Genomic DNA, 20,391 nt, shown 5'->3' on the forward strand with positions numbered 1-20,391 from the left:
CTGAGCATCACTTGCATGCCTTCATGCGGAAGCTCCATCCTCAGAAATGGCTGGAGGCAGAGTGCCGGCAAGCTGCGCACTGGCCACTAGGGGGTGCCATCGTCCGTGTTTAAATCCGCCGGGAGGCCGTGTTCAGGGGTCTGCTCTCATCCTGCACTCCTGGGTCCAGCCTGTCTTTCTGCACTCTGCCTCCCCAGGGCCCAGGATGTGGAAAACAGCTGGGGTACCCTCCTCGCCTGTGGCCTCCACCCTGGTTAGAAGTGGGGCTGCTCGGAGGGGGGTGTTGTGATCCCTCGGAACCCCCTTCAGCCTGGCTCCATGGGTGGCCCAGGGCTGACTTGCCCAACAGCCTGCAGGGTATGGCCAGTGGGCTGCGAGCTGGGCCTTCCACCACTGGCCAGAGGAAGGAAGTGTTCTCAGGACATGTGACTTGGTCCTTGTCTCTTCCAGGCAGTTATCTGCCATGTCCTAAGGGTGGGCAGCAACAGCATTGTCCCCAGCTATGACCCTGGGCCGCAGGCACGAGCAGCCAGCACAACTAGAGGAGAGGCTTGTCCCAACCTATCCCCACAGCTCACCAGCGCCACCCAGCCCCGCCTCCCCTGGAGGTCCGCTCAGGCTTGCTGGCCCGGCTGACTCTGTTTTGTCCAGAGAAGGGCTGCTGGCTCCACCCCGGGGAGCCCTGAAGACCCTTTGATGGGCTTCCAGGTGGCCCTCTTGTCCCCCTCAACACAGTGGACAGGCCTGCCCTTGAAGATGTAGGTACTGGGGTCCTTGAGGGGGCACGACCCAGGCAAAGTCCCTCCCCAACCTGATACTCCTTAGTTCCAAACACACACAGCTTAGGTCAGTTCCCTGTGGCGTCCACAGACATGCTGTGGCTCAGACAGGAGTGTAAACTACCATCTCACCTCCTCCACCCAGGCCCCTGGCCATGAGCTGTTCCTCCAGCCTCACCCCTGTAGTTTTGGGGTGCCACTGCTGCCCCAGACCTCAGCAGCCCCAGTCAGGCTGAGGTCAGCAGAGGGGCTGGGATAAGAGTGCCCCCTCTGCCCGCTGAGGACCTAGTGGGCTCTGGGGTAATGGAGTAGAGTACCACCCCGATGCTCTGCCTGCAGCTGCCAGGCCCAGCATGGCTGGTGTCCTCAGGGGGACACTTGGTCCCCACCAGCCTAGGCTATCCTGAGCAATGACGTGGTGGTGCTGACATGGTTAGACCTCAGGCTCAGAAGGCCCCGCTCAGCCGTCTGTATAGACTGGCAGTCTTCAACCTCCCCTTGCAGTCAGTGCCCTTGGGCCGCAGCCCCGCTCTCCTTCACAGTCCCATATGTCCCCCGCCACCCACGCCACGGGTTCTCCATGGGTGCTACGTGGCCACACCCCACTCAGCTGACTGTGTGGCCCAGAGCTTGAAAGACGCAGTGCAGACAACCTGGGTGCCAGCAGACATCACGGGACATTGGCGGGAAGTGTGTGCACCTCCCTGTCCCAGGCTGCTGACCCTGCACCAGCCAGAGTTGCTTTGCGCTGCTTGTGGGGCCATACACACACTGTGGGGCTGGCAGTGGGCATGCAGCTTGGGGCGCTAACTCCTGTCATGCTGTCTGTACTGGGCTAGGAACCCTGGTGGTGTGGTGGCTCTGAGTTGGGCTGCGGTCCGCATGGTCAGCAGTACGAAACAACCAGCAGCTCCGTAAGAGAAAGACGGGGCTTTCTACTCCTGTCAACGGTCAGTCTCGGAAACCCACAGGGGTCGCCATGCATCAGTATTGAGTTTGTCTGTACTGGAGGGATGACCATGCCCTCAACACCAGACCTGGCTGCTCCTGGCACTGAGGGAGCGGAGGGGCTGCCACCGTAGTGGTAGTGGGCCAGGGCAATTCCTGTCCCAGGTGCCCTCGGGAGCCATTGCAGCAGCCCAATGGAGGGGAAGAAGCCGGGTCAGCCTGAGCAGCCTGCCCTTTCCCCCTCATGCCGGGGTCTGAAGGGAAGCCAGAGTTCCCTGCTGGCCTGACCCCAGCCTGCCCTGCATGGCTACGCAGAGGCCCACTCCTTCGTGTACAGCACGCTCGCCTCGCTGAGTGGCGGTGCTGAGCGGCACAGAGCCTCGCCACTTGGGCAGGAGGTTGGAGCCATGCCACAGGCCTCTCACAGAACTGCCCCGGTGTGGAGTGCAGTGTCTCCCCTACCCACCCCAAGCCTATGCAAGCCTCTGTTCTGCCCCTGGGCAGGCTGGTCCTTGCAGTGGGCCGAGGGAGTTGAGGGAGCCTGCAGAGGGGCTGGGTGGGCCAGCGGTGGCAGGAAGCCCAGGACCGTGAAGAGCCAGTGGAAGGCAAAACCCGCCATCCCAGCCAGAAATGGACTCCGACGAGCACACGGGAGGCCCCAGAGGCCAGCAGAGGGCTTGGCAATGTGTGCTCTCTCCCCAGATGTCTCAGATTATCGCACCAAGTCACCAGCCAAAGATGCTAACGTCCCCAGTGGGTGTCCCCAGTCAGCCAAGGAGGAGCACTCCTTGGTCCTCCAGCGAGCCAAAGCATGACAAAACCCTCCGTGCCCGCCAGCACTCGGCGGAGGGCGAGGGACACCACGGAGTTGGAAGGAGCTGACTTAGAAAAGTGATGGCTCACGTCCTCGGGTCCTGGAAGGACTTGAGTCTGAATTAACTTCCACAACTCTGAGGAGGACTTTGAAACAAAACCAGAAAAAGGAAAAAACCAAAAAACCAAGAGGAACTGAGAGCACAAAAATAGACCAGCCTGTGCCCAAGTGTCAGCAGGTCACTGGCCGGCCGGATGGCCGGGCGGACACTTCCTTCTCCAGAAAGCAGGGACTCCATAATGTCAGCTGATCCGAAGCCTCCAGAGTCAGAGAGACACAGGCAAGCTGGCCCAGGCAGGCCCAGCCCCAGCCTCAGCCCCAGGCTCTCATCGTCCTCCGGAGCTTCCTTGAAGTTTGGCTTTGCCTCCCCAGTGCCTCCTGCTTCCCTGGGTACCCACTGGGGGCTTCTTCGTTTTAAAATAGTTCTATTTCCGTCTTCCTTTCAGAAAGGTACAGTCTATTTGGGCTCAATGCCTGCCCTGGGGTGCTGTGGCAGCCTGCCCTCTGCTGTGGCAGCCCCTGGGGATGTGTGTCCCCACATGTCCCAGCTCTGTCCACTTAGACCATTCCTAGGTGTTCGAAATTGAAAACCGTAGCCCACTGGCTCTGCTCTGTTGACTGCAGGGATCCCGCCTGGAAACGCTCTGTTTTTCTGGGTGACATGGGGCCTCAGCCCCTGCAGGTCCGCACACAAAAGCACGCACGCGGGCACTGGCATCTGTGTGCTGGCCCAGCTGCAGTGGCACTGTCACGTTTTAAAGGTGGACAGTCCAAGCCCAGGACTGCTGAGTGCCTGAGCGTGGCTGGCTCCCCCTGTTCTGTCTCAGGGCCTACATGTGTCCTCTGTGCCCTGGGCCGCTCAAGCCTTGGACACCGCAGGGCCTTTGGAGCCTCCCAGGAGCAGGCGCCAGGGTACGTCCCTCCTTCCTGGTCCCTATCTTGCACGCAGGGCTGGGGTAGGCCAGCCCCTGATAAGACCCTGTTGTGTCCCTGTTGGCTGCCCCTGCCCTCAGGGTCCAGTAGGCGCTGCGACTCACCTGGGGTGTGGTCAGGGGCTTGCCGCCCTGCTGGTGGTGCTCTGCAATCAGATCAGTGGCGGGAGGTGGGAGGGCTGGGAACTTGGATTCCCGCACAGCATCTGGAAGTCCTGCGCTTTCTCGCTCTTTCCCTTTAAGAATCTGTTTCTGAGGGGCCCAAGGCCCCCACTCCTCTCTGTCCCACAGGATTTGGGCACCAAGGCAGGCCCGCAGGAAGCTTCCGGAACACCTGGCTGTTTGCCCAAGGTTGGACTGGGGAAGGCAGCGTGTGTGAGGCCACCAGTTCGAATTTTCCAGGGTCTGTGCCCCTGCAGGTTGACCCCCTCTCGGTGGGAAGATGTGACCAGTCCATCTGCGGAGGACAGCCCTGGCTCCTCTTCTCCCCTGGGGCTGTGGTCACCTGGGACTGGACTAAATGTTCCTCAACCTATCTGGTCACTGTCAGTTTCACGGCTCCACCAGGACCCCAGCTGGGTGGGCCTGTCCCCTCTCACCTGTGCCCACCTTGTTCACTTGTTAGACAGGGGCTGGAGGGTCCTGGAGCCCAGTCTCAACCTAGTAGTAGCTGTCCTATTGACCCTGAGGACAAGCAAGGGCTTTTCTTATCTGCCTGGATCCAAGGGGCCCCAGGCACCAGGCAGTGCCAAGTTGGGCAGGAAGGCCACAGGATGGGGCTCCCCCTCCTTCTAGGGGCCCTTATCACGGGACATACAGGGGCAGCCTTGGCGGGGCCCATCCCCCTGACTCGGCCAACCTGCCTGTCTGTCTACCACCTGCCTCTGCTGGTGCATGGCTCCCAGCAGGGCCTATCGTTCACACCCTTCATCCACGACCTGCAGGCCTGCCCTGTCTGCTGGCTCTGCCCTGAGAAAGCTCCATTCCAAACCTGCTCTCAGCTCCTGGCAGCTCCAGTTTCCCCCACCCCAGGTGTGAGGCACCATGTCAGACACTTGCTCTGGCCAAGGGGACCCAGAGCTGGTGAGGGCCAGTGGTCCCGGCCTTCTGCTCCTCAGACACCGAGGCCCGTGCAAAACGGGAAAGGCATTCTCTGTGCGGCCAGTGGGGCACCCTAAGGCCACTGTCTGGCTTCTGCCTCCCACAAGCATGACCTCCAGGGCTGGGCTGGCCTGGGTGCCAGGCAGGGTCTGGCGGGCCACTTGTCTGGAGCTGGTGCTGAGCAGAGCCTAGTTCTCCAAGTGAATCCCCAGCCGGGCAGGGTCAGCTGGCTCCGAGGAGGACAGATATCTCCAGAAAGTCAGCTCTGCCTCCTCAGCTTTCCTCTCTCAAACCCAGGCCCCGTGGAGGTCTCCGGGAGTGATCGGAGTTCTGTGAAGCTTGGACACCTGTCGAGAGACTCCAGGGTACACAGGCCCCAAACTGCTGCCCTGGCTGACAACCCCCACCCCCACCCCCCAAGGTGGCAGTCCCTGTGTTCAAAGCACTGCCCAGAGCCCCTTCCTGTGGCTGCGAGGCCCCACACACACTCTTCTCTCCCCCAGCCTCTTCGACATGGGTGGCGAGTATTACTGCTTCGCTTCGGACATCACCTGCTCCTTTCCCGCCAATGGCAAGTTCACCACGGACCAGAAGGCCATCTATGAGGCGGTGCTGCGCAGCTGCCGTTCGGTCATGGGTGCCATGAAGCCAGGTAAGGGCCTTGCCCTGTTGGCACCCACCCACACTTCCTTCTGTGAGCTGGGCGTAGGAGAGCTGGGTGGTGCCAGCTCCAGGACCCATCCTAGGCCTCCACTAGGGAAGTAGCTGGATGAGAGGCACTCAGCTCCGGGGTCTCCCTCCCCCTGCCTCACCACCCCCACCCCCGCACTGGTCGCTGGCCCAGCCGTGTGGCTCTGCTGAGTCAGACCCCGCTCCTGTCTGACCATGGCCTCTGACTGGCGTGGAGCAGGTGCCAGTCTGATCTGCTGTTCACTGATACTGTGACGGACGGGTAGAAGCCCCTCCTTGAGTGGCTCTGCTTCTTTGGGATGTAGGGGAGCCGTGCCCCCCTCAGCTGCCTGTAGGAGGGAGTTGAGTACCCAGCACCACCCTAATGAGTGGGTGCTCCATCCTGGGCCCTGAGCTCAGCCATTCCCTCTCCTAGCAGCCACCCCAGCAGTCGTGTCTGGCCCTGGCCCACTCCTCCATCCACTCCCACCTCAGAGGCTGCAGCACTCTGTCCCTTGGCTGTATGCCACATCTACTGAGTGCCGGGGACATGGAGAGCCCACCCACCAGAGACAGACATCTGGGCGGCACCTCCTGCTGTCCCTGCCCCTGACCTCCCCTCCTGGGCTCAGGCCAGCTGGAGCCAGCACATGCAGCAGTTACTGGCTCTGGTAGAGGCTCCCTGACCCCTATAGCAGTAGGACCTTCCCAGCACCCTTGTCTCCAGGGAAGGGCCTGCTCAGACTCCTGCTTCCAGCCTTCCAGGCTCTCAGGGGAGGCCCACCTGAGGCCTGGGAAGTTCTCAGCACTGAGCAGCCTCCCCGGTCACGTGAGTCTTGGTGACAGTTGGCCACGAGTTAATGGTCCATTGGTCTGCTGCCTGGCCCCTCTCCTGGAGCCCACTTGGGCTTCCCTACCTCCTACACCATCGTGGCCAGTGACACACCGAGCATCCTAGCTGCCCCGGTGTGCAAACCACGGCAAGGTCCCCAGGCTCGCATGGGTTTAGCCCCTTGGTTGTAAACAACAGAAATGGAGCCTAGCCAGGTGAGGTCACTTCGTCCGGCCACAGGCTAGCAGGGAGGCAGGGAACCAGGGCTGAGGTGGTGCTGAGGGGTACAGGAGCCGAGGGGTAGGGCTGGAGGGTGGGAGTGAACTCGAGGCTGACCAGGACATGGGGCTGCACTCACTTTCTCCATCATACCGGGGGAGCTCTGAACGGGAGGCTGTCTTCCACCAAACTCCCTGGTGACAGACTTCGTGGTGTCCTCTATGAGCCTTCTGGGGAGCGCTGCATGCAGACAGCACAGGGGGCACCGCAGAGCGAGGCCAATCTCAACGTAGCCTCCTGCTGTCCACCGGTGGCCGAGCTTGCTCCTTGTTCAGGAAGAGAGCAGAGGGTGAGGACCAGGCCCCAGAACCTTTGCACGACATGCTCACACACCCAAACACTCACCCTTCCTGAGCCCCAGAGGGAGCTGTCTGCGGCCCCATGTCCTGTTGCTGCGACGCGTCCATCAGCCCTGTGTGGGACCAAGTGAGACTTTTGAGGGTCCCAGGTAGCAGCGTGTCCACAAAGGCAGCTTGGCAGCCCTTCACCGGCTCCTTAAGTGCCCATGGGGAGTGGTGCTGGGCAGGCACTGCATCCACCTCCTTGCCCAGCAGGGACCCAGCTCCCCAAAAGCCCAGCCCACAGGAAGGGCAGGGGGCTCGATGATGCCTGGGGGGGACAGGGAGCCTGACCAGGCAGCAGCACCCAGCAGGTGCTCAAGGTTGCCCAACAAATGAGTGTTGTCTGGTGCTCCCGAGGTGTTCCTTAAGGGCAAACAGTGGCAAAGGGAGCAGGGGGCGCCTTTGCATGTGGATGCGGGAAGCCGCCTTCCAGGCTGCTGTTGAAGACAGAGGAGCAAGTGTGGGGCCGAGTGGCCGCTTGCCTGCTACCGGGCAGCAGTAAGAACTTGGAGCTCCGAGTCCTCTCCTTGAAGGAGGCCCAGGCAGTGAGAAGGGAAGGGGCCCTGGGTCCGAGGGGCAGGGCAGGGGCCCCGCCGACACTGTGTGGCTCCTAAGCCGTGTGAAGGCATCACTTCACAACCACAGTTGCCATGACGTCTGTTCTGCCTCCTGGTGGCTCCAGCTGGGCCCACAGGTTTTCAGAAGTTGCTCACGAGGCTTCTGGAAAGGCAGTACCTCCCCAGAGGCTCTTTGTCCACTTCAGAGCTCACGGCTTCTAGCCCGGGTGACTGCAGGGTGGCCAAGGCCTGGCCCAACTCCACCCGCCCACCCACAGGAATGCCTACTGGTGTCCTGGTACTCAGTGGCCTACCGCCACCCACAGGAATGCCTACTGGTACTCAGTGGCCCAACTAGGGCATTTCCATTCCACGCACAAAGTAGCCAGCCTCACAGGCAAGTCCCTGGCATCCACGTTTCACAGGGAAGGGCTTGGGGCTTGTCATCTGGCACCCCGACGCTGTGGGAGTTCCTGGCACAGGCCTCAGGCCTTGTCAGGCAGCTGGAGACTAGGCTGGGTCCCTTGAACACTTTCCTACTTTTGTTAGATTCGGACCTGGTCAGGGTCTTGTGAGGGTGAGAGTGGAACAGGGCCCTTAGTAGAACCCCTCCACCCCGCAGCCCTACCACATGTACACTGCGGCTTTGGAATGCTGACAGACCCCAAGGTAGGACCTCGTTCTACCACAGTGATATATAGTGCAGGCCTGGAGGGTCAGGGCGGGTCATTGGGGGGGGGGGGGCTGTGAAAAAGCTGTGGCCAGGCTAGCCCCATGCCTGTCCTGGCGGAAATACCCCTGGTTTGTGGGTGCAGTTCCTGGGCCAAGACAAACACCCCACAGAGACTGTGGCCCCGAGGGACCGACCCTGGGGTTGGAGAATGCAGGCCTAGTCCAGCTTGTGGCCAGGGTGAGCTGTCCTCACTGTCCCTGATACAGGAAAGGCAGGGCCAAGGGAATGCTGGGACTGACTCCCAGAGGTCAAGTGAGAGTGCAAGGGCAGTTTGTCACTGCAGCAACGGGGACAGTGCCACCCACACTCTGGTCTGGTCCTGGAGAGGCCACCAAGGAATCTCCAATCTGAAAAGAGGATTCTAGCTGGGGAATCCAAGTCCTCACGGTCTCCGTGACAGGGCAGAGGCGTCTCCCGCACAGACCCCATCTCCCAGGCCCTGGGAGATGCCAACATTGCTCCCACCGCCCTGACAGGGGGCGTGGTGATGGGCTCCCATCTGCCTGAGGCAGGAGATGGAGGTGGCTCCCAACCCCCTGTGGGGGCATGTACTGAGAGCAAGCAGGGGAGGTGCTCCTTCGAGGAGCAGGATGACCAGGCCTGGTAGCCCCTGAGACAGGTGTCCCGTCATGCCAGCTAAGTCCAGTGTGACAGTCTGTGTAGCCTGGCCAGAAACCAAACCCACTTTTGTCCAGTCAGTTCCAACTCATAAGACCTGACCTGGTGTGAGCTTTCTCGTTCATCTTAATGGGAGCACACAGCCTCACCTTACTCCTATGGAGTAGCTGGTGGACTTGAACCACCGACCCTGAGGTTAGCAGCCCAGTGCTTAGCCCGTCATGCCACCAAGGCTCCTTGAAATCTCTGTACTCCCTGACAGTAAGCACCGTCGCTGGCGGTCTCAGCCTTCCCTCCCTCCTAGCACGCTGCCACCCTGACCGGGTCCCACCCTGCCCTCATCCTGCCTCACCTTTCCCCTCCCTGCCCTCTGCACCCGGGCTCTGGCAGCAGAAGGTTCTGCCCAGCCCTGGTGTAGGGTACCCTGGAGGCTCTTAGCCCTGGCAGCCCACAAAGCCAGGTCCTGGAACCATGATCCTGGACTCTCCCGCCCCTCCCCTAAGGGCCATTGTCCAAGCAGATGAAGTGAACTCTTTGTCTGGAAGGGGCCGTGAGGACAGAGCATTCGGAGCCCCCATGCTGTCACCCTCTGGCAGGAGGCCTTGGGCTGTGATAGATGCTCCTGGGCCCAGCACTCAAGGCCTGTCAGGGGAAGGTTCTGGGAGCTTTGGTTGGGTACAGAACACTAGCCTGTGGTCTGGGCCTGGCCCCAGGGGGGTGTTTCTCTGAGGCAGATGGTGGGACGCTATCCCAGAGGTGACTGAGTGTGCCCAAGTACTCAGAGGAATGAGCAGGGAACAAGCCCAAACCCTGGGCCCATGAGGTCATGGTGCAAAAGAGAGCTTCCACAAAGGATACAGGGCATGTGGTCATTGAGCTCACCGCCACAGTGGTCTCGGGGCAATCAGGGAGGACTTCCTGGAGGAAGTGTACCTGCAGAGCCCCTCAGGAAGAATGGAAGCTCATCTCAGGGAAGAAGGCGAACCACAGATGGGCAGCACAGAGAATGGGAGGCAGCAAGCCCAGGGTGGTGAGAGATGAGGCTGCAGCCAAAGAGGCCTTGTCCTACAGGGCCCAGTGGGGACTTCCTGCAGAGGGGACCAGCTGTGGCAGGCCCACATTCTGAAAGATGACCCTGGCGGCTGCCAGAGGGAGCAGGGGGAATGAGAAGCATTGGCAGTGGCCCAAAGGAAGCTGGCCAAAGGTCCAGCCAGGAGGGGCCAGGTTCAAGAACCATTTGTGGGGAGTGAGTGGGGCCAGGATTCAGCAATGAGTGGAGGAACAGGACTAGGGCAGCCAAGCCTGCAGTGTGCGGCCTGAGATGGGCTAGCACCTGGGGTCCCTCAGGTGTGTGTCCACCCTAGCCTCATCCAGCCCCGGACACACTTCACACACTGATACACTGAAGCCCCCACCCCCAGCTGTGTCGTAACCACCACCCAGGCCAAGTGATGAGGCCAAGTTGCTGGAGGTTTAATCACTGTCCCAGCTCTAACCACACACAGGCAGAAACAGCCGCTCACGGCCAAGAGGGCTGTGTGCAAGGCCTTCCCTGAGGGCGCACAGGCGCCGCCTGGCCTGCACCTCTGGGCAGGCACCCGGCCTCCATGAGGGGCCACGAGGACAGGAGAGAGCCAGGCTGCTGCCTCCTAGCATGATTTATCACACACACATACACCCTTCCCTCAATCCCCACCCCCTTCCCTCAATCCTGCACAGTCCTTAGCTCTGTTTCCTGGGCCCCCTTTTTGCCTTAGGAAATACAAGGGGGACCCGGTGGCTGGGGTGAGCCCCCATTGGATGTCCGCCAGGCTAATGACAGGTCGAGGCTGCAGGGCTCTGGGAGGGCTCGAATGTGAGTGTGGGAGCAGAGCTTCGGGAGGTGGGCTGTGCTTTGGACACTACAGGACCAGGCGTGGGGCGCAGCAGAGGCAGGGTTGGGGTACCCTTGGAAACCTCCATTCTGTGGGCAAACAAGTCTCAGGCTTGAAGGGTGCTGTGAAGGAGGGAGGCAGTAGGACAGTGACTGGGGACTGTCTCTCTGAGCAAGTGACCGCTTCATGCCAAGACATCTCCAGACGGCCAAGGGCAGAGTCTCTGGACAGACCTCAGGGTTGCTAGAAGAGGCCTGGCTGCTGGAGGAGGTGGGGTTGGGGCCTGCCCGTGGGGCCTGGTCTCACTGATGAACCCATACCTAGCTTGTCACAGAGCTAGACAGGAGTGGCTCACGGCCCCATTTAAGGGTTGCTGTCCCCGGTGATGTCAGCTTTCTATGCCAACATGGTAGTGACACAGGAGGGACTTACAGGCTCTGGGGAGAAGGCACTTCCCCAGGTCACAGTGCAGCAGAGCTGCAGGACCAAGGAGGCCATCACCCAGGCCTGGCCTCAAGGACGCCATAACCTCTTCCCAAAGACCTCCACCCGGCCCCACTTTAGAGGCGCTATGTGGCCAGGCCTGCTCTGGACACTAGCTGGCAGCAGTCAGAGGCTCGCCAGGCCTGCCCGGGTTCCCCAGTGCCACCATAGGGGGTCAAGGAGAACAAGCTGGAGTCGTGAGCTGAGGCAGGATGACAGTAAGTGGCCCCTGGACTCTTAACAGGAAGGAGGTTCTCTGTGTGGATGAGACTGGGTGGCTTCCCATATTCTGCCTCACCAAGGGGCTGGGCAGGCTACAGCCCCACCTACATGCTCAAAACTTAGATCCTGGGGGGTCCAGGAGGTGAAAACCAGACCTTTGACGGAGGTCCTTCCCTTCTCCCTGCTGTCCACCGAGTGCTTTCTCAAGGGCACCATCACCCGTGCTGACCACCAGCCCTCCATCTGATGCAGAGGTGCAGGGCTCTGGGCCAAGCAAGGCGCCTCCCTGCCGGCTCCCCAGAGCCCCAGAAGCAGTGGTCCTGGGAGAAGTGGGTTGAGGAGGTTGGGCGCCAGCTCTGAACCAGAGCAGGTGGGGTTGGGGTGTGCACCCTGGGGAGCAATGCCATGATATGCCCCACCCCCAGGCCCCATGTCCCCCTGAGGATGGACCAGGAAGCGTTCTTGTTGGAAGTCTTAGCTGGCCCCGGGGTGGGGGTGGACCCCTTGGGATCCCACAGCCCAGTGAGCAGGGCGTGGGAAGCTGGGTGGTGGCCAAGGTTCTTAGATGGTGGCTCCCCACGGCATTCTAGGCAGCAGCCTCTGGGCCTTGGGGCTGGGGTTGGGGGCCACAAGCAAGGCTGGGGCTAGCTGTGTGTGGCCCAGGGACTCCGGGTGAGGAACGTCTCCACTGTGGCCTTTGCCCCAGAAAGATGGGGCAGAGATGACTGATTAGCTGCATGGGAGGCCTTGGAGATAGTCGCCGCCTGGTGCTGTCAGCAGGTGGGGCCACCGACCCCTGCCAGCCAGCCAACCTCAGGGACTGTGCCAGCTGCACCTTCACCCAGGAAACCTTTGCTCTGTACTGCCACCCCAGACATGATTCAATGCATTCCAGGGGGGTGCAGTCTGCCCACTGCCCCGCAGCAGCCAAACCCAGGTCTGGGACTCTTGAGACAGCATGGGGGCCTAAGCCTTTAGCATACTGGTCCCGGGTCCGCTGCCCAGGCATCTCACTGGTCCCCTGGTGCTGACATACGTGCCCTGTGGGACCCAAGGCATGTCTGTGGCCCAAGTGTCCAGGGATGCCTCATCAGCACCCTTGTCCCTCCCGCTGGCTCCCTGATTTGGCCAGGTCGGGGGTGGGTGTCTTCTCCGACTCTGGCCCAGCCTCCACTGCTCACCACAACCTCTCTCTGAGCCACAGGCGTCTGGTGGCCCGACATGCACCGCCTGGCCGATCGTGTGCACCTGGAGGAGCTGGCCCGCATTGGCATACTGAGCGGCAGTGTGGACGCCATGTTGCAGGCCCACCTGGGATCCGTGTTCATGCCCCACGGGCTGGGCCACTTCCTGGGCATTGATGTGCACGACGTGGGAGGCTACCCGGAGGTCAGTGTGCACACCAGGCCTGTCTGCGGCCTCAGCCTACCTGGCCCAGCGCCCTGCAGGGATAGGGCTCCCTGCCTCTCCTCTGCCTGTGCCCACCGGCAATTCTGGCTCCCCTGGGAGGAGGGATCGCTGCTGTACATCTTGAGGATGAGGACAGACGGCACCCCTCATGCCTCCCACAACTGGGTTCCCTTCAGGATAGGTGAGGAGCCCTGGCCCCTGACCATTTGGGAGAGTAGCTGAGCCCAGCCACCCTGTGGCAGGTTCCTCTGTTGCCCCCTCTGGCTACCAGGCCTCTGTGGGACTTTCCCTCTCCGGGGGCTTTGGGGTCCCATGCAGGGCACAGAGGGCGGCTCCCTCTCACTCCTGGTGGTTGGTCCACCAAAGGACCACTCACAGGGCACCAGAGGGCATCAGGAGGCCTGCTGGGCAGGTACTGCAGCCCATGGGCACTCAAGGATGGGATAGCTAGCCTTTCGCTGGCCTGATGCCCATGGTGCAGGGGCCTGGGCAAGAGTGCAATCAGTGCCCCCCTTCCCCCCGAGGCCCCTCCAGCCAGTTCGCCAAGACCAGGCCTGGCCTGCTGGCTGCAGGGTATTTGGAAAGCGTGAGGAGGATTTTTAAAGGGGAGGAGGGGCAGGAGAATTGCTCAAGAGAAACATTATTATTCAATTTTCTTTTTTCCTCAAGTGTAAACAGTTAAATTTGGAGAAACAAACTCAGTTTTCATTTCCTAATTTCTGCCCGCCACGTTGTGTGCCGGGAGCCAGAGCAGGCCCTTCCAGACATTGTTAACGGAGCTCAGTATTCATTAGTTGCCAGAGTGGTTTTGTTTGGAGGGTTTTTTCCAGCCGAGAAAATTGGCAGCCAAGTGTTCTCATCCTTTCCGGTGAGTAGCCCTTTGTGCTCAGTCTATCCTGACAGATAAACGCTGTGGAAAATGAGGCTTTTCCTATAAGAGCCTTTGTTGTTCTTCAGGCCTGCGGACACATCTGGGGCCCCTTTGCTCAGAGACCAGGAACGGTGGGGGCCTCGAGCCCTGCTCTGTCCAGGCAGAGCCAGCAGGGGCACACATGGGCAAGCCCCCACACTCTCGCCCAGGGCTGCAGTTCCCGGGTCAAAGGGCTCCAGGCAAGGCCTGTCCCCTTCATGGTGCCACCACTCACTCTGGCCTTCCCCCACTCTACCTTAGCCACCATGGGACTGGCCTCCCAGACACAGCCAGCCAGGCCCCATGCTCCATGGGCCCCTTGACGCTTGAGAGGGGTAATCAGGAACCTGGGGCAGGTATGTTCTCTGAAGCCCCAGGTACCCCTTCCATGCTCCCCACTGTGCTGAGTTTCAGTGGTGGTCCCTGACATTTCTAGGGGGTCTTTACCTGCCCCCTCCCCCTACACATGCCAGGGAGAGGCGAAGGATGATGAAGTCCTTGCATAGCCGGGCTCCTGGCTTTGACAACCAGGGAATGGAGGGAAGGAGGGGGGGCAGTGTTTGAGGAAGAGGGGCAGGGGCAGAGCCCCAATCCAGTCTCCCAGCTCTAGCTGGCCCAGCCTATCCCCAGAGGCACAGTCAGTCACTGCTGCCCAGCCCTCCGGGCCAGGTTCCACTCCAAGCAGGCGTCTGTGAGCAGGACGGGCAAGGCCACGGGGCCTTGGTGTCCCCTCATTGCCGCTCCCAGGCCTGGCCCTCAGCAGGCTGGGCCTGGTCTTCCAACCCCCTGGTGTACCCATCACCTCATATGAACTGTTAATTGAAGTCTGCTGTCCTGGCCCCCAGTCAGTCAGTCAGAGATGACAGCTCTGCCTCCAGCAGCCTGGCTTCCTGGGGGAGTGGTGCGGTGGGGTGGGGCCTGCCCGCATCTGGGCCAGAAGCCTTGCTTGCAGCCCATGGGCTCAGAGACCCCGGCCACAGGATGGCAGGATGACCCTTGGAAAGGCTGGGATGCCTGCTAGTCCCAGGTCCCAGGGTGGCCCTGTGTGAGTAGATGGGTCAAGCTTCCTGCAGCCCCCTCCCAAATCAGGCTGGGGCTGATTTGGGGGCACAGTTAGAGTGGCCTGCACCCCCCCAGTGAGAAGCATCTGGGAGCAGCCTGGGGCCGAGCAAAGTGTGAGTGCGTGTGCAGGCAAGTCAGTCCCGAAGACACCCCTGCCCCTCTTCCCCAGGACTGCTGGGAACAAGAGCTGTCTGGAGGAGCCGGCAGGCCGGCACTCCCAGGCTGTTTTCCACTTGAGCGGCTCGCTAGGTAGGAACGTTGCAGCGCAGCAGCCTCTGTACAAACTCTTTTGGCTTCGCTGCCTTTGCTTAGCCTGCTCCCCAGCCAGGAGAGGGGGCTTGGGGAAGGGCCCCTGCACCCTGCTGCCCACCCATGGGGACCTCTGGACCTCCTGGAAGCAGCTCTGAAGAGAGCAAGGGGCAGAGACATTTGAGATCTGGGGGACATGCGGGGTGGGAGGGGCTTGGCTGGTGGGTGGGAGCTGACTCACTGAGCCTCCTGGTGCCACCCCTGCAGGGTGTGGAGCGCATCGATGAGCCCGGCTTGAAGAGCCTGCGTACCGCGCGGCACCTGGAGGCAGGCATGGTGCTGACCGTGGAGCCGGGTATCTACTTTATCGACCACCTCCTGGATGAGGCCCTGGCAGACCCCGCACGCGCCTGCTTCTTTAACCGCGATGTCCTACAGCGCTTCCGAGGGTTTGGTGGGGTGAGTCATGCCCAGTGCTCTGGAGCGAGCCCCAGTGGGAGGAGGGGCAGCCTTGACTTCCTCCCTGAGGAATCCCCCTTGCCCCTTCGTGGGAGTTGTCAGGAAGACGGGGATGCCACAGAACCCTGCCACTTCGAGGCCTCTACCACCTGGCCAGGTGCCAGGGCCAGGACAGGGTGGGCAGGTTACAGGAGGAGGCCACCACTGAGGCCAACCCCTTCTGTCACTGGGGGTTCTGGCTACTCCTTGGAAAAGTTTTAAGGTAGGTGGTTCAAAACCACCAACAGTTCTGCAGAAGAAACACGAGGATGTCTGCTCTCCAAAAGGCTTAGAGCCTGGCACACCCTGCGGAGCCGCAGTTCTACCCTGCCCTGTGGGGTGACGGAGCCAGAATCCACTGACGGCAGTGGGTTTGGGTGGACAGAAAGGGCTTTTCACACTCAGCAGCAGGGGCCATGTGGTAGCTGTGAAACCAGACCCTGCAGCACACGAGGCTCAGGGATGATGTCTGTCTGTCTGTGGGTCTGCCGCAGGTCCGCATCGAGGAGGACGTGGTGGTGACCGAGAGCGGGATGGAGCTGCTGACCTGTGTGCCGCGCACGGTGGAGGAAATCGAAGCCTGCATGGCTGGCCACGACAAGGCCTCCAGCCCCAAGTAGAGCTGACCTGGCAGGCCCAAGGACGGGGCCTGCCCTCAAACCTGCTCTCGCAGGCACAAGCGGGGCCCGCCAGGGGCAAGAGATGGTGCTCCGACACTGACACCGGATCATGTCCAAGAGTGCGGTTTGCTGGGAAGGACGAGTCTTTATTATTAATCTTCATCTAGATCACATCCTTAGTCTGTCAGGCACTTTGCTTAAGGGACCATGATTTTTAAAACGTAGGTTGAAAATACCATTCTTTCATTAACAGCCAAACCTGTCCTGCCGCCATGTGTATTCCTTTTCTCAGGAAAAAATGCATTTCTGAATCAATACGTAATAAAACATTTCCTAAAATAACCTGTGGTGGGCAGCTTCCTCTTTCTCGTGTCTTGGGACCCGGGGTTCTGAACGATGGCTCAGCAAGGGCCAGCTTCCCGACGGCACGGGCCCTGGGCCTCAGACTGGCCTGCAGAGCTGTGCTCAGCAGCCGGGCTCCCAGCACCATGTCACAGGCTTCCCTGGTGTAACTGGCACCAGAACCCCAGAGGCCCTTGGCTCCAGCAGGTCCGAGCTGAGTCAAGAGGGCAGAGGCGATGCCCAGGAAGTGTTTCTCACTGGATGCTACTGATGCACTGGCCTGAGAACTGCCCATAGGAAGGTGGCGAGAAAGCTCCGCCACATCAGGGCCATGCAGCCCGAGGACAGACCCTAGTGAGTCAAGGCATTCAGGCCAGGGTGGTGGCTGGCTTAGCCCACACCCAATCTTTTCCTATACTGTAGATATTCAAGTAGAAGCCGAGTTTTTTTCAGCACATTTTTATGCCATTTTTATGGTAAAATTGGGTGCCTCGACTGCTATTCGGGTCAGCTTATACTTGAGTATATGTGGTAGTAGAAGTTAACCAGTGAAGGAAGCCATTTTTTAGATACTGTTACTACCCTCAACGCTAGATTCCAGAAGGGAGGCTGACTTATGAGAGCAAGTCCAAAAAGTATTGCTATGAGGGTCCCAGGTCAGAACTACACATTCCTTCTAAACAAAACACGTGTAAATGTCTCTGCGGTGGATGGCTACAGACAACACCTCTCAAGCAAGTAATACACTTGTCTTCGTCTCCTTAGGGCACCTTCACCCCAAAAAGGTCCAAAGGGATCTGCCTGGGCTAGTTACATTCAAGGCAGAGAGTTAAGCTCACAAGGTCATGGCTGCTGCTTTTTGAGATTCCAAAGGGTCATCTTGATAGGTTTTCTTGAAGGACACTGGAAATTTCAGGGGGCATATTATGAAGAAAATCTTTAAAAATTGCATTGGTGAGAGAAAGACATTGTGCCAGGGGAATTTTCTCCCATCAAGACAATGCATTTGGTCATTCTTTGAGGATGGCAAGAGCTCCCTATGAGAACTTTACTGAGAAACCTTACCCTGTGGCACCCTACAACTCTGATCTTGCCCTTTGAGGCTTTATTGTTCCCCAAACTCAAAGAACACTTCAAAGGAGCCTACCGGTAATCCGAGTACCTCCTGGATTTGAAGAAAACTACCGTTGTGACTTATAAATCACAACGTGCAGAATTCTTTAGGGGAAGGGGACTAGAGAGAAGGAAACACCACCTTTAGAAGTAGACAGGCCTAGACGGAGGATGTGTAAGAAACAATGGTTTCACTTTTGGTGGTCTAATTCCAATGCATTCCACATCTAATGACAATACATCATCTTCTAGAGCCAGTCTCTGAAATCTGGTCAGCTCTTACTTCGTCCAGTTTCCCTGCATTCATTCACTTTCGCTACGCTACATTCAAGAGCAAGTCTCAGTCTCTGCTGACTTCCATCTTGGTCCTTTCTCTTTTCCGCCTAGTGACCTTTGACACTTCTTCAGTTAGTACTTTGCCCCGAGAAGCCTTCAGTATTGCAACCGGAGGCTTGCTTGAGAAATGCTGGTGTCTTGCACATCATCCCACAACTCATCTGATTTCTGGTCAACACAGCAAGTCTATTCTTGATGGTCTCCAGATTCAAGTGGGATATATCCAAGGCCTTCATTTGACTCTCGTGGACATGCTTTAAGCCATCCTTGTTCTGAGGTTCTCCAGCATCTCTTTTCATAGACTGTCAATCTGACTCCTGTGTAGTCCACCTGAGGGCCACATATACAGTTGCTACTTATGTTATTGAAAGGGATATTTGTAATATCACAAAATTCTCCTGTGTAATCTCTCCAGCATTGTTTCTATCACCAAGGCCACATTTTCCAGCTACCAATCATTCTTTGTTTCTAACTTTAGCATCCCAGCCACTGGCAATTATTTTGACTGCATGTTTGATTCATTTCAGACTACAGAAACTGGTTAACATCTTCAGTTTCCTTCAGCATTAGTGACTGGTACATAAATTTGATTAAGAGTCTTCCTCCAAGGCTCGTAGGTGTTATCCTCCCTGGCAGTGCGGTCCTTCAGGGTAGAACTTGAAATGTTCTTGGCAATGAATGCCATACCACTCTTCAAGTTGTCACTCAGCACGAAAGACCATATGCCTGTGTAGAACAACATGGCCACTACCAGCCCTTTCCTGCTCACTGAAGTACTATGGACACATTGTCAGAAGAGACCAGTCGCCGGAGAAGGACATCATGCTTGGTAAAGGGGCAGTGAAGAAAACCCTCATGAGATAGGTTGGCACATGGCTGCAACAATGGGGCCGACTCAATGGCACCTTCTCCGCCACAGCAGCAGTGTGCTATTGCGGTGGCCTGCCTGTTGCTGAGATATTTCAAATACCAGCAGGGTGATCACAGAGCTTCCAGAGGAAGAACTAGGAAGAACCTTGCAATCTACTTCTAAATGATTGGCCAGTGAAGAGTTACTAACAGTTGGAATCAATACAATGGCAATGGATGTGGGGTTTTTAAGTGAAAAGCAGGAGGGGGTAGGGCAGGAGTTGCCCCTAAAAGGCCTTAGAAGAAAAAAGGAACTGCTCCATGTTTCTTAGCTGCAGTTAGTACAAAAGCCATTCACCAGGCCTTTCGGATGCAGTGCCACCCGCTAGGCCCAAGCCACCAACCCTTAGGTTCGGAGTGGCGCACCAACTATTCATGCCACTAGGGATCTTAGACGGGTTAACCAGCCAAACCAAACTCACTGACTGAATCCAACTGCTCCTTTGAGCCTCTGAGACTTTACTGAAGCAAGCAGACTCCTCGTTCTCCTGCAGAGCAGCTGGTGAGTTCAAACTGCTGACCTTGCAGTTATAATCATCTACTACAGCACCAGAGCTCCGTAAGGGTGGGATCCAAAAAACAAAACCAAATCCCAGCTCACTGCCATCAAGTCAATGCCAACTCACAGTGACCCTGTATGACAGGGCAGACCGGCTCCTGTGCGCGTTCCTGAGGTTAGCTGGTGGTTTGTAAATGCTGACTTTGCAGAAAACACCCCCACCACTTAACAACTACACCACCAGGGCTCCTTAGAGGGTGAGATTAGGGCAGGTAAAACAAGCTCTATAAATATATTTGGGGGGGTAGAATTGGAGGGTGGTGATCTGGGTATAATACCTGCCTTGAAGGAAGTGGCACATCGGTGTGTGGGCTGCAAGGGCGCCAAGTAGCTGCTTCATTGATGGCTCTGTTTCCAATCAGCCCTCACTGTCTCTAGAAACCCGTACATCTCTTTCAGGCCTAGGGCTCTGTGAGAAATCGGGATGTTGCAGTAAAAGAACATCTAGGGGTTGTTTGAACCCTTCAAGTACACACAGGTAGTAAAAGAGCAGTTCTAAAATACTTTTATTAAAAAAACAAAAGCTGGCACCTTAACAAAGAAATAATCCCTATATATGTAAACACACCCCACCCCACCCCCGTTACTTGGTTTTAAACTAGAATTCATGAAATAGGGCATTCTACCCACAGAAGGAAATGTTGTATTACGAGTTTCATTAAGATGCAACAAGTAGAAATTAATTTCTCAAGACACAAAAATATTTGAAGCACCACAGAAAAGGATCTAAATGCCATCTTCTGTTCAATGTATGAATTCAACAAATTCACCTCTCCAGATACGCCAAGGCCCTGGGCACACTACACAATTGTATTGCCGGGAGAGGCCTTCCTAGCTTTATCTTCTTGATCGTCTACCTCAAAGCTTAGCTTTTAGTGGAAACGTGGCGACACGGATACAGAGACACTGTAAAAGAGTATCACTGCTGGCTTTCTCTGGGCTAAATTTTGAGATTAGAACAAGTGACTAAACTTCGTCTTCGGAGAAAAAGGGTTTCCTTCCACATTGGGTAAAAATACGTCTGCTGGTTCCCCACCCAGGGCTGGAAATGAGACAACAGAGCCGGCTCTCCAGAGCCGTTTCAACATTCAAGACTGCTGTTTTTGTATCTAAGTGCAAAGAAACCCACAAGGAAATACAG

At 58.0% G+C, this 20,391-nt stretch overlaps 1 protein-coding gene across 1 annotated transcript in view; it reads left to right on the forward strand.

The window, feature by feature from the left end:
• Window positions 1-16,333, forward strand: part of PEPD (peptidase D) — a 152,914-nt gene extending 136,581 nt beyond the window's left edge. The window contains exons 12-15 of the mRNA XM_004704914.2: window positions 5,138-5,286; window positions 12,447-12,631; window positions 15,141-15,332; window positions 15,866-16,333. Coding sequence (XP_004704971.1) covers window positions 5,138-5,286; window positions 12,447-12,631; window positions 15,141-15,332; window positions 15,866-15,991 — 652 coding nt within the window. The 3' untranslated portion in view covers window positions 15,992-16,333. The remainder of the gene's footprint in view (window positions 1-5,137; window positions 5,287-12,446; window positions 12,632-15,140; window positions 15,333-15,865) is intronic.
• Window positions 16,334-20,391: the final 4,058 nt, after the last annotated feature.

Source organism: Echinops telfairi, unplaced genomic scaffold (genome assembly GCF_000313985.2).
Source record: "Echinops telfairi isolate 266 unplaced genomic scaffold, ASM31398v2 ScPeMD7_2291;HRSCAF=2852, whole genome shotgun sequence".
In the NCBI taxonomy this organism is placed as follows: domain Eukaryota; kingdom Metazoa; phylum Chordata; class Mammalia; order Afrosoricida; family Tenrecidae; genus Echinops; species Echinops telfairi.